This window comes from Staurois parvus, unplaced genomic scaffold (genome assembly GCF_062004578.1).
Source record: "Staurois parvus isolate SC_StPar_1 unplaced genomic scaffold, SC_StPar_1.0 ptg000040l, whole genome shotgun sequence".
Lineage (NCBI taxonomy): Eukaryota > Metazoa > Chordata > Amphibia > Anura > Ranidae > Staurois > Staurois parvus.
In genome coordinates, this window is record NW_028317836.1 from 453756 (window position 1) to 476920 (window position 23165).

General features: G+C 48.7%; 1 protein-coding gene across 1 annotated transcript in view; it reads right to left on the minus strand.

The window, feature by feature from the left end:
- LOC149470518 (uncharacterized) overlaps positions 1 to 9646 on the minus strand; it is a 28809-nt gene extending 19163 nt beyond the window's left edge. The window contains 5 exon segments of the mRNA XM_089663063.1: positions 7337 to 7477; positions 7584 to 7790; positions 8768 to 8967; positions 9084 to 9410; positions 9574 to 9646. Of these exon segments, the coding sequence (XP_089519189.1) occupies positions 7337 to 7477; positions 7584 to 7790; positions 8768 to 8967; positions 9084 to 9261 (726 nt within the window). The 5' untranslated portion in view covers positions 9262 to 9410; positions 9574 to 9646.
- Between the last annotated feature and the right edge of the window lie 13519 nt (positions 9647 to 23165).

Genomic DNA, 23165 nt, shown 5'->3' on the forward strand with positions numbered 1-23165 from the left:
TTTTCTTCACACAACTAGAGCTTTCTTTTGGTGGTATTTAATCACCGCTGGGGTTTTTATTTTTTGCTAAATTAACAAAAAAAGACCAAAAATTTTGAAAAAAAAAAACGTTTTTCTTTGTTTCTGTTATAAAAGTTTAGAAATAAATAATTGTTCTTCATAAATTTAGGCCGAGATGTATTCTGCTACATGTCTTTGGTGAAAATAACCCAAATTAGGATGTATTATTTAGTTTGTAGGAAAGTTATAGAGTTCACAAACTATGGTATAGATCTGAATATTGATCAATCCTGAAGTACTGACAGCCAATCTAATTTCTTGAGGTCCAAGAATGTCAGAACAGTACAGATATCCCCCAAATGTCAGGACAGGACAGATATCCCCCAAATGTCAGGACGGTACAGATATCCCCCAAATGTCAGGACAGTACAGATATCCCCCAAATGTCAGGACAGTACAGATATCCCCCAAATGTCAGGACAGTACAGATATCCCCCAAATGTCGGGACGGGACAGAGATCCCCCAAATGTCAGGACGGTACAGAGATCCCCCAAATGTCGGGACGGGACAGAGATCCCCCAAATGTCAGGACGGTACAGATATCCCCCCAAGTGTCGGGACGGTACAGATATCCCCCAAATGTCAGGACGGTACAGATATCCCCCAAAATGTCAGGACGGTACGGATATCCCCCCAAATGTCAGAACGGTACGGATATCCCCCAAATGTCAGGACGGTACAGATATCCCCCAAATGTCAGGACGGTACAGATATCCCCCAAATGTCAGGACAGTACAGATATCCCCAAATGACCCCTTTTTGCAGAGTAGACAGTCTGACGTACTTCATAAGAGGAATGGCGAGTTTTTTGAAGTTGTATTTTTGTCATAATTTTTCGAAAAATGAAAAAATTTAAAAAATGTATTTTCATTTTTTTTTTTTTTTACATACTGTCACCAGTGCAGTACATCATCATATAACTGGCATGGCGGTGATCAGGGACACTGACTGGTGACAGTATGAAAAAAAAAATATATATATTTTTTTTATTATTTTAAATTTATTACATTTTTAATATATTTCTTCATATTTTACTATGACCAAAGAAGTACAGTGTTACCATAGTAACATTGTACTACTTTGGGGAAGTGATCAGTATTTTTTTTTTTTACACAATTTGCTTATAGCAAAGAATTACTTTGTTATAAGCAAGCATTTACCTGAATGACATCGATTCATTCAGGGTTTTTTTTTTTTCTGTGTGTAGCTGTGATTTGGCCACAGCTAATCACATGACATGTGCATGTGACCTGCTGTGACCATTCATAGCTAGGTACTAGAATACAATGGATGGCATGAATGAAGCCAACCATTGTATACAACTGTCATGTGACCTGCTGTGATTGGCACATGGTATCGGCAACGGGGGCCGGTACTCAGATCTGTCATCGGCCGTGTCCGAGGTACATGGCCGGTGACAGATCGTGCAGCCGCGCGAACTGCGCATGTGCGGGAGCACGCCAAATGGCGTGCACCCGGAAAGCTGCAGCATTTTTGCGGCCGCCAAACGGCTATAGGCCGGGCGACTAATGGTTAAAGAGTGAACGTATCAGGGGAGGAAATGTGTCTAATAGCCGCATCAGTGCTTGGACTTTGTCTTTGCAAGGGTGGCCTCTTGAAATTCGTTATAAACAGAACAAGAAAAGTCCAGTAGCCCAGGGCCTAGCCGAGCTCCATGATTGTTCCACAACTACGCCTGCTATGGAGGCCCCGGACACTGACTTTCTGGAAGAACATCTGTTATCTCCCTACAAGGTTTATGATGAAGGATACTGTAAACAGCTGCCGTGCGTTTATGTAGACGGTTGTGCTTTCCACCACAAGGATGGAAAACAGCTCCAACTAGTGGCAGGTATTGGAATCGTTTGGACCCAAGGTGTCACCCCAATTTCTGTGGGATACAAACTTGGACCAAAAAGCAGTCAGGTTGCTGAACTCCTAAGAGCAGTTGAGATGGCTATAGAGTTCAACATTAAAGAATGTGCCATCATAACTGATTCCAATTATGTCAGGAATAGTTTTGTGGAATATTTTCCCAGGTGGAAACGAAACATGACCAAGAGTAATCATAAACCCGTCAAACATGGTAAGCTCTTTTGTCACATCGGTGAGCTAGTGAGGTCTAATGATATAACCCTTTATTTCAAAAAGACCAAAGGCCACTCCGAGGTCCTAGGGGCCGAAAAAGAAAGGAACGATCTGGCCGATTCTCTAGCCAAGGAAGGGGCCATCACCGGTGAATTACTAGACATAGATCATCTCTTAGGTACCGTACAGATTGAAGCTATCACCAGGCAACAGGCCAGAACAGCTGGTGATCCTAACGTATTACAGTGGAGTCACGATTCTCCTAGAGAGGATTTAATTACTGCCCAGAAAGAAGACCCAATAATTGGCTTATTTTATAGACATATAGAAGATCCCAACCATGATCCCCTCAATCAGGAAATATGTAGCGGGAAGGAGGATTTACGTATTTTAATGAAATCCAAATCCCAATTCGCTTTGTACCAGGGATTGTTGACAGGAACCTCAAAGGGTGGTATCCAACAATGGGTCGTCCCACTTAAATTTAGAGGTCTAATGTTACAGCATGCCCATGATGCTCCTACTTCCGGGCATCGCGGAGAGAAAATCACATGAGATCCTGCCGGATTATGCCTACTGGCCTCATATGTTACGTGATGTGAAGGCGTACTGCCAAGGTTGCCTGATATGTCCCCAATTTCAACCCACCAAACCAACTCACAGAGCACCTCTCCAGAAAAGGGGGATATGTATGCCTTGGTCAGACCTTCAGATGGATTTTATTGGGCCTATAACAAAATCTTCACGAGGAAATCGGTATATGTTAACAGTTACATGTTTATTTACCAAGTATGTCGAATGTATACCAGCACCAAATAACAGCTCCGAGACATGTGCTGCATTGCTAATAAATCATGTCTTTTCACGTTTTGGTCTCCCACAGAACATAGAGTCTGACAGAGGATCGCACTTCACTAGTGAAGTGATGGCCAAATTGTGGAAAATTATGGGGGTTAAAAGGAAACTGCATATCGCCTATCGGCCAGCCTCTAGTGGTGGAGTAGAACGATACAATCAGACCATCGTTAATGTCCTTAAGAAATTTGTTACGGAAACAGGCAAAGATTGGGATGTCAAACTCCCGCTGGTCCTGATGGCTTTGAGGGCAACTCCGAATACAGTCACAAAAATGTCATCCTTTGAACTGATGACAGGTAGACGGATGGTACTGCCCCAGCACTTGTTGTATCGCACTACAGATCAACATTTCATCAATGCCACCACCACACACCAATACATAGAGGATCTACGTAAACATCTGCAATATGCTTTCACCTTTGCCCAGCGAAATTTATAAAGAGCTGCAACTAGAGCTAAGACATACTATGATCTCCAAACCTCCAAGAAGGAATATGAGATTGGTGACAAGGTCTATCTATACAACTTTGCAAGAGACCAGATCAAGGAGCGGAAATTCCTTCCATCTTGGAAAGGTCCGTTCTCCATTGTTGACAAGATTTCCCCGGTAGTTGTATAAATGACATATTCCCCGGAATGGTGAGATCAGTGAGAGATGGGTGCACATCAATCAATTATGTGCTTGCCATCCAAAGTCACAATTGCAGTTGTTGGAAGACTAACCCACCAGTTCCTACCTGGAGATATTGAAGTCATTATGGAATTTCCTGTAAACATTTTTCATTCACCTTTTGCTTTACGGGGTCAAGTCATATCAGATGTATATCCGGTACTTAAACTGTTCGTTTTCCATCATTTAGTAATGAAGGCCCAGACGGTGACCAAACCAGCGATCGGAGGTGTCAATGACCAGACCCTAGAGGGAAGCTCAGGTAGCCACCTGATGTCCTGTGGGAAGGACCAGACTGCCAGAGATCAACCCGGAGATGTCCGGAGAACCTGATGTCCCAGGCCACTAAGGGCCAGTCCAGATCTCCATGTATAATACATAAGGGGGGATATGATCTCCATGTATAATACATAAGGGGGGATATGATCTCCATGTATAATACATAAGGGGGGGATATGATCTCCATGTATAATACATAAGGGGGGATATGATCTCCATGTATAATACATAAGGGGGGGGGATATGATCTCCATGTATAATACATAAGGGGGGATATGATCTCCATGTATAATACATAAGGGGGATATGATCTCCATGTATAATACATAAGGGGGGATATGATCTCCATGTATAATACATAAGGGGGGATATGATCTCCATGTATAATACATAAGGGGGGGATATGATCTCCATGTATAATACATAGGGGGGGATATGATCTCCATGTATAATACATAAGGGGGTATATGATCTCCATGTATAATACATAAGGGGGGATATGATCTCCATGTATAATACATAAGGGGGATATGATCTCCATGTATAATACATAAGGGGGGATATGATCTCCATGTATAATACATAAGGGGGGGATATGATCACCATGTATAATACATAAGAGGGATATGATCACCATGTATAATACATAAGGGGGGATATGATCTCCATGTATAATACATAAGGGGGGGATATGATCTCCATGTATAATACATAAGGGGGGATATGATCACCATGTATAATACATAAGGGGGATATGATCTCCATGTATAATACATAAGGGGGGATATGATCTCCATGTATAATACATAAGGGGGGATATGATCTCCATGTATAATACATAAGGGGGGATATGATCTCCATGTATAATACATAAGGGGGATATGATCTCCATGTATAATACATAAGGGGGGGATATGATCTCCATGTATAATACATAAGGGGGGATATGATCTCCATGTATAATACATAAGGGGGGATATGATCTCCATGTATAATACATAAGGGGGTATATGATCTCCATGTATAATACATAAGGGGGGATATGATCTCCATGTATAATACATAAGGGGGATATGATCTCCATGTATAATACATAAGGGGGGATATGATCTCCATGTATAATACATAAGGGGGGGGATATGATCTCCATGTATAATACATAAGGGGGGGATATGATCTCCATGTATAATACATAAGGGGGGGGGATATGATCACCATGTATAATACATAAGGGGGGGGGATATGATCTCCATGTATAATACATAAGGGGGGATATGATCTCCATGTATAATACATAAGGGGGGATATGATCTCCATGTATAATACATAAGGGGGGGATATGATCTCCATGTAGAAAACATAAGGGGGGGATGTGATCTCCATGTAGAATATATAAGGGGGGGGATGTGATCTCCATGTAGAATATATAAGGGGGGGGGGATATGATCTCCATGTATAATATATAAGGGGGGATATGATCTCCATGTATAATACATAAGGGGGGGATATGATCTCCATGTATAATACATAAGGGGGATATGATCACCATGTATAATACATAAGGGGGGGGGGGGTTGCTGTAGGAAAGTCCTGGATCCTTTCTTGGATACACAGAATATAACTGGATATAACATTTATAGGGAAAGTTGATCCCGGGAATATCCGATTGCCTCTCGGAGGGGTCAGGGAGGAATGTTTCCCCTGCAGGAGGAGATCGGATCGTGCTTTGCTGGGTTTTGCCTTCTGGTGGATCAGCTGTGGGTGTCGGATTATAACTTTTATTATTAATGGTACAACTAGATGGATGTCTTTTTTCAGCCAGACTAACTATGTAACTATGTAGGTCCCACACCGCTGCCTCCCATCTCCTGAGACTGCACTCAGTGACTTGGGTCTGAGACACTACAGACATATCCCTCCACCCGGCACAGCCAGCAGATAACAGAGAAGGAAGATTATGGGAGAGAAATCCAGGAATACAGGACGGGGAACACAGCTCAGGGAAGTGACCCGGGATTACAGGCTGAACACAGAACAAATGGCGGCTGACTGGCGCATTACCGCCTACAAAGTGCTTCATTCCATCCCATGCGGAGTCATGTGACCTACAAACCTTCAATGCCATGTTGTATTTATTACCTCCGAGGGATGAAATCATGGAAAAATGATGAATACAGGGAAACGGGATATGACGTCATCACGCTCGGCGTATTCATAGGGTGCGGTATCCACGAGGAGGGAAGAGGCATGAGATGCAGCTCCATCTTGGATGAGCACGAGGCAATCTAGAATATGACGAGGCAACCGTTCTAAGGAGTCTTTTCGGTGATTTCAGAGACACGGCTCACTTCCTCCGGTGGCCAGTAACAGTCTGATTGGCTGAGTGACTTTAGATGGGAATCCGGAACGTTGGTTGTTCTGCCTGCAGCCCGAGTGTGAGGGAAATGTTTGGGCTCTAGGTGGTATATAGTATATACTATGTTATATACGGTCAGTGATACGGGACGCAGGTCTCATACACCCCTATAGGAAGCGCACTGAGCCTCTAATAAGCCTCTCATGCTGGGGTGCTGGGCGTCACCCTAGACTCTGACCCCTCCTTCCGGCCCCCACATCCAATCACCGGCTAAATCCTGCCGCCTCAACCCCCGGAACATTGCCAAACTCCACCCCTTCCTGACCAATGACACCACAAACAACTCATCCACGCCTTGTTATATCCCGCCTCCATTACTGCAACTCCCTCCTCACTGGTCTACCGTCACACAGGCCACACCTCCTTCACTCTATTATGAATGCTGCTGCTAGACTCATACACCTTACCAACCAATCAGTGACTGTTGCCCCTCTCTGCCAATCCCTCCACTGACCTCAACCCCCCTCTGTCATTCCCTCCACTGACCTCCACCCCTCTCTACCAATCCCTCCACTGACCTCCACCCCTTTTTGCCAATCCCTCCACTGACCTCCATTCAGTGTCCTCCACCCCCCTCTGTCATTCCCTCCACTCCCCTCTATGATTACAGCACGTCCACCATGTGAATGACAACCTTTCTATGACCCGTGTGATCTAATACATACAACATGGCATTGAACGTTTGTAGGTCACATGACTCCGCATGGGATGGAAGGAACCACTTTGTAGGTGGTAATGCGCCAGTCAGCCGCCATTTTTTCTGAGTTCCAGTATTTCAGGTTTACAATCCACGCTTTTATTGAAGTGAGTTGCAGATATAATCCAGATACGTTTACCGGATCAATCGGGACGGCATTGTTTCTTCTGATGTATTACAGGCTGATATCACCCCACCCCCGCCCTACTCTGGACCAATCAGTGAGCAGTATGGGTGGAGGAATGGATTTGGTGTTCATGACCCACCTGTGCTGATCTCTGTAGGAGTGTCCTCCTCTATAAATGTCCCCGTTATTCCATCCTCCTCCATAGACTGCTGATCATCCCTCACATACGCCTCTTCTTCTTCTGCTTTCACCTCAAATTCTATATCGATTGGATCTCCACTCTACATCAAGAGAAGGAGAGGAAATATCATCTGGAAGATAGAAGGTCACAGAAACTCCACACATTGTCTGTATGAATCCATGTTCTAGATGCTCCATCCCACCAACCTTGCAATGGTGAGGGATGGTGTGACCTTCCTGTGTGGAATCCCGGGAATACAGAGGACGGGGACATCTCTCTGGTGGGTTCCTGGTATTAGGTGGCTCCATCATCTCCTTGTGTCCTTCTGAAAACTCCTCCATCACTCCATCCTCCTCATCCTCCTCTTTATACTCTTCTTTACCATCAATATTATCATCCCCGAGGATTCCACTCTGAGAGATATAATAAAACATTCATTGTAACAAACATGCCGAGTATAAATCACAACTACCAATAATTGTCATCATCTACCCCATTATCATCTCACGTGTGGACTACTGCAACTGCCTCCTCACCGGCCTCCCCCCCTCACCGGCCTCCCCCCTCCCCGGCCTCCCCTCCTCCCCGGCCTCCCCTCCTCACCGGCCATCCCTCCTCACCGGCCATCCCCGCTTCAGTCTATCCTGAACTCAGCACCAGACTCATCCTCCTCACCAACCGCTCCTCTTCTGCCACCCCCCTCTGTCATTCCCTCCACTCCCCTGTCATTCCCTCCACTGGCCTCCACCCCCCTCTGTCATTCCCTCCACTGGCCTCCACTCAGTGTCCTCCACCCCCCTCTGTCATTCCCTCCACTGGCCTCCACTCAGTGTCCTTCACCCCCCTCTGTCATTCCCTCCACTGGCTCCCGATTGCCCAACTCATTAAATTCAAACTCCTAACTCTGACATACAAAGCCAATCATAACTCCGCCCCAAACTACCTCACCGATCTGATACCCAAATACCATCCAACCCGTAATCTTCACTCCTCACAAGACTTCCTACTTTCTAGCTCCCTGGTCTCCTCCTCCCATGCCCGACTGCAGGACTTCTCCCCTCCTCTGGAACTCACTACCCCAATCCATCAGACTGTCACCTACCCTCCTCACCTTTAGTCGCACCCTGAAAACCCATCTCTTCAGGGAAGCCTACCCCACCCTCACCTAACAGCCGATCTCCTCCACTCCTCCTACCACTCCATCCCCCACAGCCACTTCCTCCTGTACCTCTACCCCCTCCCTCCTAGATTGTAAGCTCCAAGGATCAGGGCCCTCGCACCCCTCGTGTATTGTATTGTTACTGTATTGTCTCATGTTCTGTCCCCACTATAATGTACAGCGCTGAGCACACCTTCTGCTGCTATATAAATACTGTATATTAATATCTACCTGATGATGGTGAGGGATGGTGTGACCTTCCTGTGTGGAATCCCGGGAATACAGAGGACGGGGAGATTTCTCTGGTGGGTTCCCATGACTGGATCCATCTACCTGATGATGGTGAGGGATGGTGTGACCTTCCTGTGTGGAATCCCGGGAATACAGAGGACGGGGACATCTCTCTGGAGGGTTCCCATGACTGGATCCATCTGTAGGAAACACACACACTGACTGAATCCATTGTTTCTATGTGTTTATCAGATGATGGGGGATCTAGGTGGATCCTCCGTACTGCTCTCTCCTTTACAATAAAGTCTCCTCTTACCCGGTGATGTGAGCGGCGGCTGATTGTCCATCATGACGTCCTTGTAGAGGTCCTTGTGTCCTCTCTGGTGGTCCTCCATCATGACGTCCTTGTAGAGGTCCTTGTGTCCTCTCTGGTGGTCCTCCATCATGACGTCCTTGTAGAGGTCCTTGTGTCCTCTCTGGTGGTCCTCCATCATGACGTCCTTGTAGAGGTCCTTGTGTCCTCTCTAGTGGTCCTCCATCATGACGTCCTTGTAGAGATCCTTGTGTCCTCTCTGGTGGTCCTCCATCATGACGTCTTTGTAGATATCCTTGTGTCCTTCTAAATATTGATGTGTATCATCATCTACAGGAGATAAAAGACATCACGTGACTACGGAGGAAGAGGACAGACATGACTGGTGGAAGAGGACAGACATGACTGGAGGAAGAGGACGGACATGACTGGAGGAAGAGGACGGACATGACGGGGGGTTACTGGGTGTAAATAGAACATAACATCTTATTACCTCCTCTGCTGCTATTTCCTGCAATGTCTCCGATCTCATTCACACCAAATGGCACAGCCTATCATTATTCCACATCACTTCCTGTCTGTTCCTGACATCACTTCCTGTCTGTATTCCATAGAGAAGTCCTGTCTGGGTAGCAGAAATGAGATCACCATCTTGTGGAGATCAGAGGAACTTCAGCCCCGAGAAATGTCCCCTAATACCCATTCCTGCATTGTATTACCTTACAGAGATATCAGGGAGGAGCCAAAATAACTACAAAAAAGTAAGAAACAATAAACCTAACTCTTATGCAACCAACTGTTTAAAAAATATATTTTACTACAGATAGAAAAGTCTTAAAGACACAGAACACAAGATAAAAAGAAAAGATACCTAATAAAGCAGAGAACCCAAAATCAGACAAACTACCCAGAATGTCCCGTCCTTCATATCAGAGAGAGACAGAAAACCCAGAATGTCCCATCCTTCATATCAGAGAGAGAGACAGACTATCCAGAATATCCAGTCCTTCATATCAGAGACCGAGACAGACTACCCAGAATGTCCCATCCTTCATATCAGAGACCGAGACAGACTACCCAGAATGTCCCGTCCTTCATATCAGAGAGAGACAGACTACCCAGAATGAGGCCCATCCTTCATATCAGAGAGAGAGACTACCCAGAATGTCCTGTCCTTCATATCAGAGAGAGACAGACTACCCAGAATGTCCCATCTTTCATATCAGAGAGAGACAGACTACCCAGAATGTCCCGTCCTTCATATCATAGAAAGAGACAGACTACCCAGAATGTCCCGTCCTTCATATCAGATAGAGAGACAGACTACCCAGAATGTCCCGTCCTTCATATCAGAGAGAGACAGACTACCCAGAATGTCCCATCCTTCCTATCAGAGAGAGACAGACTACCCAGAATGTCCCATCCTTCCTATCAGAGACCGACACAAACTACCCAGAATGTCCTGTCCTTCATATCAGAGACTGAGACAGAGTACCCAGAATGTCCCGTCCTTCATATCAGAGACTGAGACAGAATACCCAGAATGTCCCATCCTTCATATCAGATAGAGAGACAGACTACCCAGAATGTCCCATCCTTCATATCAGAGAGAGTGACTACCCAGAATGTCCCGTCCTTCATATCAGAGAGACAGACTACCCAGAATGTCCCGTCCTTCATATCAGAGAGAGAGACTGACTACCCAGAATGTCCCGTCCTTCCTATCAGAGAGAGAGAGAGAGAGACAAACTACCCAGAATGTCCCGTCCTTCATATCAGAGACTGAGACAGACTATCCAGAATGTCTTGTCCTTCATATCAGAGAGACAGACTACCCAGAATGTCCCATCCTTCATAACAGAGAGATAGACTACCCAGAATGTCCCGTCCTTCATATCAGAGAGAGACAGACTACCCAGAATGTCCCGTCCTTCATAACAGAGAGACAGACTACCCAGAATGTCCCATCCTTCATATCAGAGATAGAGAGAGACTACCCTGAATGTCCCGTCCTTCATATCAGAGAGTGACAGACTACCCAGAATGTCCCATCCTTCATAACAGAGACTGAGATAGACGATCCAGAATGTCCCGTCCTTCATATCAGAGAGAGAAAGACTACCCAGAATGTCCCGTCCTTCATATCAGAGAGAGACAGACTACCCAGAATGTCCCATCCTTCATATCAGAGACCAAGAAAGACTACCCAGAATGTCCCATCCTTCATATCAGAGAGAGAGACTGTCAGGGAATGGGAAGATCGCGGCAGCGATCGAATCTGGATATGCGTAGAATCCTGACAAAACGTACAGACAGGCGGGCACTAGGACCCAGGCGTGCCTGTCATCAATGACGGCGCCGGGCAAGCACTAGGACCCAGGAGCGCCTGTCAAGAGTCGGGCGGGCTATTTAAACTCAGCTCTTGCAATGCTCAAGTGCCATATGGTCTTATCTGTGTTCCTGTGAGTAGATTGTTTGTTGCCGACCCTGCCTGACCCTGCTTTGCTGTCCGTCTCCTGCTCTGATCCCTGGCTTTGTCTGACCATTCTCCTGCTTAACCCTGTACGTTCTGACCTGCTGTTAACGAACCCGGCTTGTGACCTGTTTATCGCTCTGCCTGCTGATTTTGTACTATGCCGCCACCACTGTTACCGACCCGGCCTGCCCGACGCTGCTCCTGTTACCTCCTCACATCAGACTCTCACCTGCTATACACCTCCAACGGTGCTTCTACCACAGCTGGGTGAACCCAGGGGCCGCGACCTGGTCTTGGCCTGCTCCAAGTCCATCCTCACCATCAGGGGCCCTGGTGAACAAGCAGGTCGGAGCTTAGATTCCGCGCCTTGGGGGAATCTGGTCTGTGGAGTGCTAGAGGCTACCGCAGTGGGATCCCTGACAGAACCATACGGCCATGTCAGAGTCTGGAGGAGGACCTTCACCCTGGGAAGAGATGTGCCAACATCTGGCGGCACTCACACGGGCAGTGAAGACCCTGGAAGAGGGATACAAGCACCTGGAGGGACAGGTCCAGAGCCTGGCCGCACCAACACCCACAACTCCAGGCCCAGTGGGTACGCCTCCGACCATGGGTGCAGCGGGGTCTGCAGTTGGAGCAGCATTTACCATCCCCCCGCCAGAGCCAAGAGTACCGACCCCTGAGCAGTTCAGTGGGGACCGAGGGAAGTTCAGGGCCTTCCAAAATTCCTGCCAGCTGTACTTTGACCTGCAACACCGGACCTTCTCTATCCTTGCTGCAGGGGGAGCCCCAGGGATGGGCTCATCGCCTGATGGAGGCCCACCACCCACATTTAAATACTGTCGCCACATTCTTTAAGGCGATGGCACAACTGTATGATGACCCACATCGAGCCGACTCGGCCGAAGCAGCTCTCTATTCATTACAACAGGGACGCCGGGCAGCGGAGGACTATGCCGCTGAGTTCAGGCAATGGAGTGGAGACACACAGTGGAATGATGCAGCTTTACGCCACCAGTTCCGGTTGGGACTGTCAGGAAAACTGAAGGACGAGTTAGCGAGAACAGAAATTCCAGACTCCTTGGAAGGTTTAATTGATCGGGCCATACAGATCAATCGCCGACTGCGGGAAAGGAGACAGGAGAGGTCCAGCCAGGGGCAGAGAACTTCATGGATGATGCCTAGAATACCAGTCATGCCAAGGGTCAGTGTCGGCAGTCGGAGCTCCGAACCGTCCGAGGGGTCCGAGCCTATGCAAGTCGGCCTGATGCAGCCTACTCTTTCTACTGAGGAACGACAGAGGCGTCGAGCCAATAACCTGTGTCTTTACTGCGGAGCAGCGGGTCATATGGTGCGTTCCTGTCCAAAGAAAGACTGTAAGTTCTCTCCTATTCCTTTTAATATATCTACTGTGTGCGCAGGCAACCCCACTCACTTGGCTGTACCTGTGTCTCTTCAGCTTCCCAGAGGAAGCACACAGGTGATGGCTATCATTGATTCCGGGGCCTGTAGTTGCTTTGTCGATCTCGGTTTCGCTACCCAGCACCAGATACCGTTGCTCGCCAAAGAACCCAGGGTAAATATTTTTCTGGCGGAAGGGTCTCGGATAAAATCGGGGATCGTAGACCGGGAAACCCCTCCTATACACACCACAGTGGCTCTGAGGAAGAGGCAAGTCCTCGAAACGCATCAGTCTTTTGGATGTCTACACTCCCTATTACGGACTGTTACTCAGCGCGGTGTTGACCCAGCTGTTCTTTATGATGTGCCTTGACTATATTGTCGTTTGTGAGTACAACACCTACTTTATTTATTATTAAACATTTTTTATGGTAATGCACTAGGCCTGTGCGCCCTCTGTTTTGTCTTTCCTCATTCAGTATATTTGGATTTCCCCGGTCCATTTGAGGGCAGCAAGGTGTGCATGTTCCAGGACATTCTTAATGTGGTTGTAGCCTGCATCGAGTCCATCCCCAAGCGCAGGAGCATTTGTGTTTGGTGGCGAGTTATCACCAGGAGTTTCTCCGCTTGGACGCCATCGTGTCCCCCCTATTTCCAGTTATTCTGGGGCTCCCTTGGCTACGAGCTCACGACCCCCAAATTGACTGGAAGTCCGGGTCGATCCAGTTCCACTCACGATACTGTCAGGAATATTGTCTACCTAGGGCATCACTAGATACCCCGGCCTTGTTAACTGTAAGCTCTGAGGCCGAGTTAACTCAAATGGTACCTGCAGCTTACCACAAATTCCTGGACGTGTTTAGTCCACGGGGGGCAGAGGTTCTTCCCCCACATCGGGCCTATGATTGCCCCATCGATCTGCTCCCAGGCTCCGAGATTCCTTTCGGCCGCATTTTTCCCTTATCTGAGCGGGAACTAGGGGCCTTAAGAGAATATATTGACGAGAGCCTCCGGAAGGGATTTATCCGCCCTTCCACATCCCCGGCCGGGGCAGGGATTTTCTTTGTTGAAAAGAAGGACGGATCCCTGAGACCGTGTGTGGATTACAGAGACCTCAATAAGATTACTGTCAAAAACCGCTACCCCCTTCCTTTGGTCCCAGAATTATTTCAGAGATTGAGGACGGCATCCATCTTCTCCAAGTTGGACCTCAGGGGTGCCTATAACTTGGTTCGGATACGTGAGGGGGACGAGTGGAAAACAGCGTTTCGCACTCGGTTCGGACACCTTAAATGTCTTGTCATGCTTTTTGGGCTATGTAATGCACCGGCCACCTTCCAGCACTTTGTCAATGACATTTTCAGGGACTTTCTGGATATCTTTGTCATTGTCTATTTGGACGATATCCTGATATTTTCCTCTTCCCTGGAAGCACATCGGGGACATGTTAAGAGTGTGCTGGAACGCCTCCGTCAGCATGGCCTTTATGCGAAAGCCGAGAAATGCTGCTTTGAACAGGAAAGCATTTCATTTCTTGGTTTAATAATCTCCACTACGGGGATCGCTATGGACCCACAAAAAATCTCGGCTATCCTGGCATGGCCTGCCCCCACGGATAAGAAGGGAGTTCAGAGATTTATTGGGTTCGCCAATTTTTATAGAAAGTTCATAAAGAACTTCTCAGGCTTGGTAGCGCCCATTACCCAGCTCACCAAGGTAGGAGTTTGTTTCCAATGGACTCCAGCTGCACAGGCAGCTTTTGACGCATTGAAAAAACTATTTACAACGGCTTCCATTCTGAGCCACCCTGATGCATCACTGCCCTACATACTAGAGGTAGACGCATCAGAAGTGGCTGTTGGAGCAGTATTGTCACAGAGGGTAGGGGCCAAGGAGCTAATGCATCCAGTGGCTTTTTTCTCCAGGAAGCTATCCCCTTCTGAAAGGAACTACGATATTGGGGATAGGGAGTTACTAGCCATTAAGACAGCTCTGGAGGAATGGCGTTATCTGCTAGAGGGGGCCCTACACCCCATTCTGGTCTATACTGACCACAAAAACCTGGAGTATTTAAAAACAGCCAAACGCCTCCGTCCACGCCAGGCCAGATGGGCACTGTTTTTCGCGAGATTTAGTCTTCACATAACGTATCGTCCTGGGTCAAAGAACACTAAGCCTGATGCCCTTTCTCGGATGTTCGAGGATCCTAGGGAGATGCCCCAGCCAGACACCATCCTGCCAGCAGGTAGCTTTCTATTGCTACAGTCGGAACTACTGTCTAAATTGCAGGCGGCATCCAACCTGGTTCCTGACCTGCCTGGGGTCTCCCTGCTGAACAAGGAGGGTCTCTTTTGGAGAGGGGAACAGGTCGTGGTACCCAAGGAGGTCCAATCCCTGGTGTTGGGGTTTTGTCATGACCATCCCCTAGCAGGACACTTCGGGATACATAAGACGTTAGAGCTGACACGACGCACATTTTGGTGGCCAAACCTGGCCAAGGACTGTGAAGCATATGTGAAATCTTGCCCCGTCTGTAACCAAAACAAACCCACCAGAGACAAAGCCTGGGGCCTATTGAAACCTCTGCCAATACCTGACCGACCCTGGAGTATGATCTCGTTAGATTTTATTGTTGACTTGCCACCCTCACGAGACCACACCGTGATCTTTGTGGTTGTGGACAGCCTGTCTAAAATGGCCCATTTTCTGCCACTAGCCAAGACACCATCGGCTTCCGAAACAGCCCAAGTATTTATTAAAGAGATCGTGAGGCTGCACGGAGTGCCAAAAGATTGTCTCGGACCGGGGAGTACAGTTTACTTCCAGATTCTGGAAAGCATTATGTGAGGGGCTGGCGATTAAGTTATCTTTCTCGTCAGCATATCACCCCCAGACAAACGGGCAGACAGAGCGAACTAATCAAACGCTTGAGCAATACCTGAGATGCTACACATCTTTCCTGCAGGATGACTGGCTGACACTTCTACCAATGGCGGAATTCGCATATAACAATGCGAATCATTCCGCCACCAACCAATCCCCGTTTTTCGCCAATTATGGGTTTCACCCTACCTTCTTGCCAGACCTGGTTCCTGAGAACTCAGTCCCGGCGGCCCAGGACACCTTAGAATTCTTCACTACCAATAACAAGCTACTACAAGAGACAATGGCTAAGGCCCAAGAGGACAGTAAAAGGTTCTGTGACAGGAGGAGAAAGGGAGAATTGGCTATACATCCTGGGGATCGGGTTTGGTTATCACCTTTTAAAAATCATTTTATTCCTGAAGATCACTAAACCCCAAATCTGATGTATTCTTTGATAGCAGACACCCTATATAATACAATGTTGGGAGTTGTCATTTTCTATGTTACATGATATTAGCACAACAGTTTATGAAAGGCAACATTTCAGGAACAATATAGTAACGTTTATTTCTGAGCACATAAATGCAATTCATGACCTATTTTCTGGTGAAATATAAAAGATGAGGTTGTGCCGAGGAAATGGGATTCCCAACATGTCAAGACGTAACACTGTGTGCACTTGGAACGCTTTAATAGCCCCTCCAGGTCATCAGTATAGAGTTACACAGGAGCACTGGTGCTCCAATCATTGCTCTCCCTCCGGCGTGTGCGCTGATATGTAACGTGTGTGGATCACTGTGTTCCTATGTAGGCACCCCAATGTACATGTCACGTCCTGGTCTGTGTATAGGAGGTCCGCTGAGCTCCCTCTGTCTTTCCCAGTGACACCCACCATGGCAGCACCGGGCTCTGCTGTCCCACATGGTGTCAGGGGGAGGGGCACATCTCAGTGGTGGGAATGATAGGCGACTTCACAGCCACTTGTATCACTTCCACATGACAGCCGACATTCAGATTTACTAAAGTCCACACACTCCCGGCTGTATAGCGGTGGGCAGTGTGGGGGGAAATAACATGTCTGTAGCATTGTTAAAAATCTGAATCCCCAGCAAGTGACTGGAGATTCAGATTTTACCCCCCCCCCCATCCTGGCACCCTAAGATGGTTGCCTAAGCCTCCTTAAGGTGGTCATTGGATTTTTGGACCTGTATGTGGCAAGGCTGCCAGAAAGTCTGTCACTTGTGGTGTCCTCATACTGGGGAGAAGTAGCAGAATGTGTTTTGGGGTGTAATTCCACATCTCCCCATGACGTGTGCCAGAAATAGCTCATTAAATGACAACTTGGTGTAAATAGATTTTGTTTTTCATTTTCCAATAACTTATGGCAATAACTGTAAATGTTCCATGGACACAACATGCCTCTCAGCACATACCTTGGGATGTATCCTTCCCATAAAGGGGACATTTGGGGATGTTTGTAAGGTCCGGGCATTTTAGTGCCTCAAGAAATGTGATCGGCAGTCAGAAAGTAACAGCGACGTAAAATCTGCATAAATTCCATTCTATATCCCATAGTTTGTAGACGCCATAACTTCACACAAACCAATCAATATCCACGGATTCAGCTATGCTTCTACCAAAGACATGGAGCAGAATACACGTTGTACTACATGTATGAAGAAATCTGATTTTATGATGTCACGGATCCAACCCGGACGCACACACCCACAGCAACTAGCTAACCAAGGCGTGCACGTGCAGCCATGACTTGGGGTAAGAGGGAATAAGGGGGACTTAATCTGAATATATATACATATATAAGACCGGCCGTGATATACTATCACAGCCCGCAGTACCTCTGGCCACCACTGGAGGGAGACTCCACTCCAATCCAGGTGGCTGACCACACACACGGGCAGACATGAATTTTATATACAATCTGGTGCACACTGAGGGTTGGGGAGCAGCTTAGCAATTAACACCCTTCTAGGATTCCTCCAGCTATCCTACAGCTGAGTGTCGTTAGGAGGAAGTGGGCGTGGTGCTGCACAGACAGTGTGTGGTGTATGCTGTGTGAGGTCCTGCTAGGCCTCAGTCTGCGCCAGGGACTACATTTCTGGCACTACCCAGGAGAGGATGGCCGAGCCTGGCCATGATCCAGGAGGAGGGACCCCTGGGGCTCCTAGTACCGGTCCTGACATGCCAGCTATTGAGGACCTGGGAAAAGGCCCTAAAGGAGGGGAATCGTATGCGGATTATCGGGGCCGTGTGGCCGCCCATGTGGCAAGGATCGGCAAGGAGGAAGACAAGCTGCTCAGAATGAAAAATGACCTCAGGAAGTTCAAGTCATCTTATGATCGTGTGTGGAGCACGAAGCGGCAAGCTATGAAGCCTGAGCTGGAGCGTATGGAGCAGGCAGTGCGCCAGCAATGTGATCTAATGGAGACCCTTAAAGCATCCAGCGGTTTCATGCGGGAGAAATACATGAATGAGGAGCGTTTCAGGCAGGCCCGTGACAGATCCCTAGCGGTCGCGAGGGGCCAGATCGGAGAGGCGGTGTCATCCGGGGACCTGTCAGACCCCCCAGGTGAGGTTGGAGAAAGCAACAAAGTTACTTCTCAGCGTGCTGGAGAATGTTTGAAAGTGGAGGGTGAGTCGGAACCCATCCCCCCTCAGCAACAGCGGCTAGATTGGGGATCCCAGGTGGAGCAGGAGGAGGAGGTTGGTGCCATGGAATTTGTGACTGCATTAGAGTCCCCCCTGCACGGACGGCAGTTCGCATTTTCAACTGATGACACTGGTGATGAGGCAGACAAGTGCCCTAGGCCACTGAAGCCAAAAAAGACTGAGAAATCGGTTTTTGTAAAGCGGGAAAAACTTCCCAGCAAGCTGGAAAACAGTTGCAAATCGCAGGAGGGGAAGGTGGTGAAGCCGCAGTTGAAAGCCTCTCCAGCTGCGGGGACTGTAAGTGATGTGTCGGACACTTGTGTGGTTGTGTGTGACAAATCTGCAGCAAATGCAAATATTGATATTATGGGTGCTTCATGTGAGGCCAATTTGGTTGGTGCAGTGTCTGCTGCGGCCAGTATAGCCCCATCCCCAGCTGCAGGCCCAGTCTCCGCCCCAGCTCCAGGCCCAGTCTCCGCTCCAGGCTCAGTCTCAGCCCCAGCTGCAGGCCCGGTCTCAGCCCCAGCTGCAGGCCCGGTCTCAGCCCCAGCTGCAGGCCCGGTCTCAGCCCCAGCTGCAGGCCCAGTCTCCGCTCCAGGCCCAGTCTCAGCTCCAGGCTCAGTCTCAGCCCCAGTCTCAGCCCCAGCTGCAGGCCCGGTCTCAGCCCCAGCTGCAGGCCCGGTCTCAGCCCCAGCTGCAGGCCCGGTCTCAGCCCCAGCTGCAGGCCCGGTCTCAGCCCCAGCTGCAGGCCCAGTCTCAGCCCCGGTTGCCAAGGGAGCCCTGAGCTATTCAGCGGCTTTAAAAAATAGACAGGGGGTGGCAAGACCACCAGAGGGTCAGGCAGGGGGATCACCCCTAACTATAAAAAGAAGAAACGTTGTCCAGCTAAAATGGGAAGGAGGAAGCACCCCCCCAAATAGAAGAGATGTTGTTGACAGAATTCTGGATATGGGCTTCAAGGCAGTAGACATATTTGCTTTTATAGCCCCGGTGGGGACCGGCGAGTATGACGTGTCATTTGTGAAGCCGGAGTGCCTAGACTTGTTCTGGCAAAAATATGAAAATGAGTGGAAGGGGACCCCCAGGTGGGAGGGCCTGGCACCAAAAGTTATTTCTAGGCAGCCCCTTGTCAAAAATGTTACAGTCCTGGTCAGGAATGAGTCGATCCCCTCGGCGGATATTATTGTATGGCTAAATCGGTTTGGGGAAGTGTTAGCACCCCTTAGGAAAATCTTGGACGATCGTGGGATCTGGACTGGGGGATGGTCGGCGACCGTAAGGCTGCAGGTGGAGAATAACATGGTGAAGCATCTCCCATCTTCGACCTTCCTTGGGAAGGATAGACTAATAGTCTTTTACGCTGGTCAGCCGAAAGTCTGCCACCGGTGTGGCAACAAGGGGCACTTCGCCTCAAGTTGTGAGGTCCTGAAGTGCTCATTATGCCAGGGTATTGGTCACGTAGCTCGTGACTGTAATCAAATTCGGTGTAACCTCTGTCAGGTATTGGGGCATTCCTACAACCAATGCCCTGAAGCATTACATAATTTATCTGATATTGCTGAGGAGTTGGCCAGGATGGATGCAGAGGAGGCGGGTGCAGGCCCAGCTCCTGATGGGGCAACTGCTCCAGATGCCCTGGTGCCAGGTGCACCCTGTGTAACCCCTAGTGTGCCTGTAACCCCCCCTGTTGTGGTGTCTTCCCCCGTCTCTGTATCCTCCCAGGTGTTGTCTGCCCCTCCTCGTGTGCCCCCCCCTGTTAGTTCCAAGTTGGGTGAGGCGGCTAAGGGGGCAGGGGTGTGTAAGCTATTTGTGGTCCCCCCGCCAGTTTTGCTCCTGCAGCGTCGCAGAGGTCGGACAGGGGGCTCGGTGGCATCTAAGGGTCAGGTAAAGGCTGGGCAGGAGAGCTTAGTCCCTGGGAAGGATGGAACATCTAAGGAGAATAAGGAGGGTGTGTGGTCTTTGGTGGGGAAGGGAGGTAGAAATAGGGCAGTGCTGTCCCCTTCTTCTTCAGTTTCCTCACTAGAGGTTGAGGTTATATCTCTTGAAAATAAGTTTGGGGTTCTTTCAGGGGAAGAGGGAGACACTGGAGAGTCTCTGTCCCCCATGGAGGAGGAAGAGGCTGGAGGGTCCCTTAAAAGGACTAGACCCCCAGCTAAAGCTGAGAAAACCAAAGTTAAGAAACGCTCATCTCAACTACCTTAATGGCAGTTCCCGCTCCGATAAAGGTGGCAACCATTAATGTTGCCAGCATAAAGTCTGTAAGTGCAAGAAGTACGGCCTTATTTTTGCTCAGCAGTATTGGAGCTGACATTTTATTTTTGCAGGAGACCAGGCTTACCAGCCTAGCTGACGTCCATCTAGCAAAAAGGGAGTGGAGGTGTGGTCCTTCCTTTTGGTCTCTTGCGGCTGAGCCTTACAGCGGAGTTGCGGTACTTTTTTCCGGCATGGTAACGTGTCGGCGGGTCATTGAGGTGGAGATTGGAAGGTGTATGGTCTTGGACGTCCTTGTGAAGGGGCAGGAGCTAAGGCTCATTAACATCTATGGTCCCCAGTCTACGTGGGGTAGGAAATGCCTCTTTACAAAGATTAAGCCTTTCCTTTTTACGTCCCGGCAAGTTGTCTTTGGAGGAGACTTTAATACTGTCACTAGGCTTAAGGACAGGAAGGGCTCCATTGACAGGCTGGAGTATGACAGCGTTTTTTTAAATGCGATAGTTAGGGAAGCAGGTCTGGAGGATGCCTTAATTAAGCGCAGCCCAGACAGCACGGGATTCACGTTTAGGCGAGGTAGAAGTGAGAGTAGAATAGATAGGTTTTTTTTAAAGGGGGACTCCCCTTTCTCGGCACCTGAGTGTCAGGCGGTGGAGTTTTCCGACCACCTTTTGTTAACTGTGATTTTGAATGCCTCAGATACACCGCTGAAGGGAAGGGGTGTCTGGAGGATGAATTCGGCTCTGCTGGAGGACGAAGAGGTGAGACGATCCTTTGAGGAGTTTCTTCGGGCTCAGGAGACCATCCTGGATTTCTGCGGCAGTAAGTCGGAATGGTGGGAGCTTACCAAAGTGCGGATTGGCAGGTTTTTCAAGGCCCTAGGTAAGAGGAAACAACTTGAGAAATACATTGCCTATCAGCAGTTACGGAGAAAGCTTGACCGCCTTGTCTCAGAGGGTGGAGATTCTGGGGCAATCTCAGAGGTTAAGCTTCTCTTGAAGAAGTATCAGTATGATCGGCATGCCTCTTTGGTTCTGGAGAGGGACTACGGGAAGTACCATTCACCCGACCCTTACCAGAATTGTAAACGGAGCATAGCAATTAAGACGATCAGCGGCCTGAGGGATAGTACAGGATCCCTGACGAAATCCAGGTCAGGGATCTTGGAGGTTTCAAGGGCTTTTTTTGAGGATCTTTTGAAAGAGAAGCACCTTGACCGGGCAGGGATGTCAAGCTTCCTGGACTCTACACCAGGTTTGGAGAATAACACCCCGCCCACAAGTTTGACAAGTGAGATCACAGCTGAAGAGGTTGCCAAAGCGATAGACAGTCTGGCCATTAAAAAGACACCAGGGCCAGATGGGTTGACAGCGGAGTTTTTTAAGACTTTTAAATCTAGCTTGGCACCTCACCTAGCGGAGGTGTTTAACTGCTGTCTGGATGAAGGTTCGCTCCCTCCCTCCATGAGGAAGTCAGCTGTGATCTTGCTGTCAAAAGGTAAGGACCCTACGATGATTGAGAATTGGCGCCCCATTAGCCTGCTCAATGTCGATAGAAAGATCCTGGCCAAGATCCTTTTCTGGCGCTTGTCGTCAGTGGCAGACGGTCTACTTTCGCAGCAGCAGCACTGTTCGGTCCAGGGCAGGAGTACTTTTTCAGCGGTGTTAGCTGTCCGGGAGGCTCTGGAGCGGTGCAGGGCTGATGGCTGTGGGAGGTACTTGCTGGCATTGGATCAAGCTAAGGCTTTTGATCGGGTCGACCACAAGTACCTCTGGCATCTCCTTGACAGGTATGGCCTGGAGGGGAGGTTCATTGGATGGCTTCAGGCTTTGTACGGAGGGGCTGAGAGCTTCATGTTGATCAATGGTTGGATTGGGCGGCCCTTTGAGGTCGGCTCGGGGGTGCGCCAGGGGTGTCCGCTGAGCCCTCTGCTCTATGCCTTTGCCATCGACCCCTTCATTAGAAGGCTAGATGGTGGAGTGTTGGGCGGGGTGCCGGTGGGCACTACTGGTGAGCCACCTTTGAGGGTCGTGGCTTATGCCGATGATGTATCTGTATTCATCTCTGGGACCGGTGAGGCGCAGGAGGTGGTCTCGGTGATGGAGCAGTATGCAGAGGCATCAGGCTCCAAGATTAATCATGACAACTGTGAAGTTTTCTGGATGGGCAGGGAAGGTGAAGGCTTCGAGCTTCCGGATGCCTTCCCTGAGCCCCGACAGAAGGTAAAAGTGCTAGGCATCGAATTTGGCCCTGACGACTACAGCAAAACAAATTGGGAGTCCAGGTTGGCAGATGCTGATGTTAAAGTGAGATGCTGGAAGGGGTGGCGGCTGTCCCTAAGGGAAAGGGTTGACCTAATCAAGACTTACTTGGTCCCTGTTTTCTTATACGTCAGTTTCGTTTGTCTCTTGCCGGAGTCTCTCTACACGAGGGTTTACAGCTGCTTCTTCCAGCTATTATGGGGG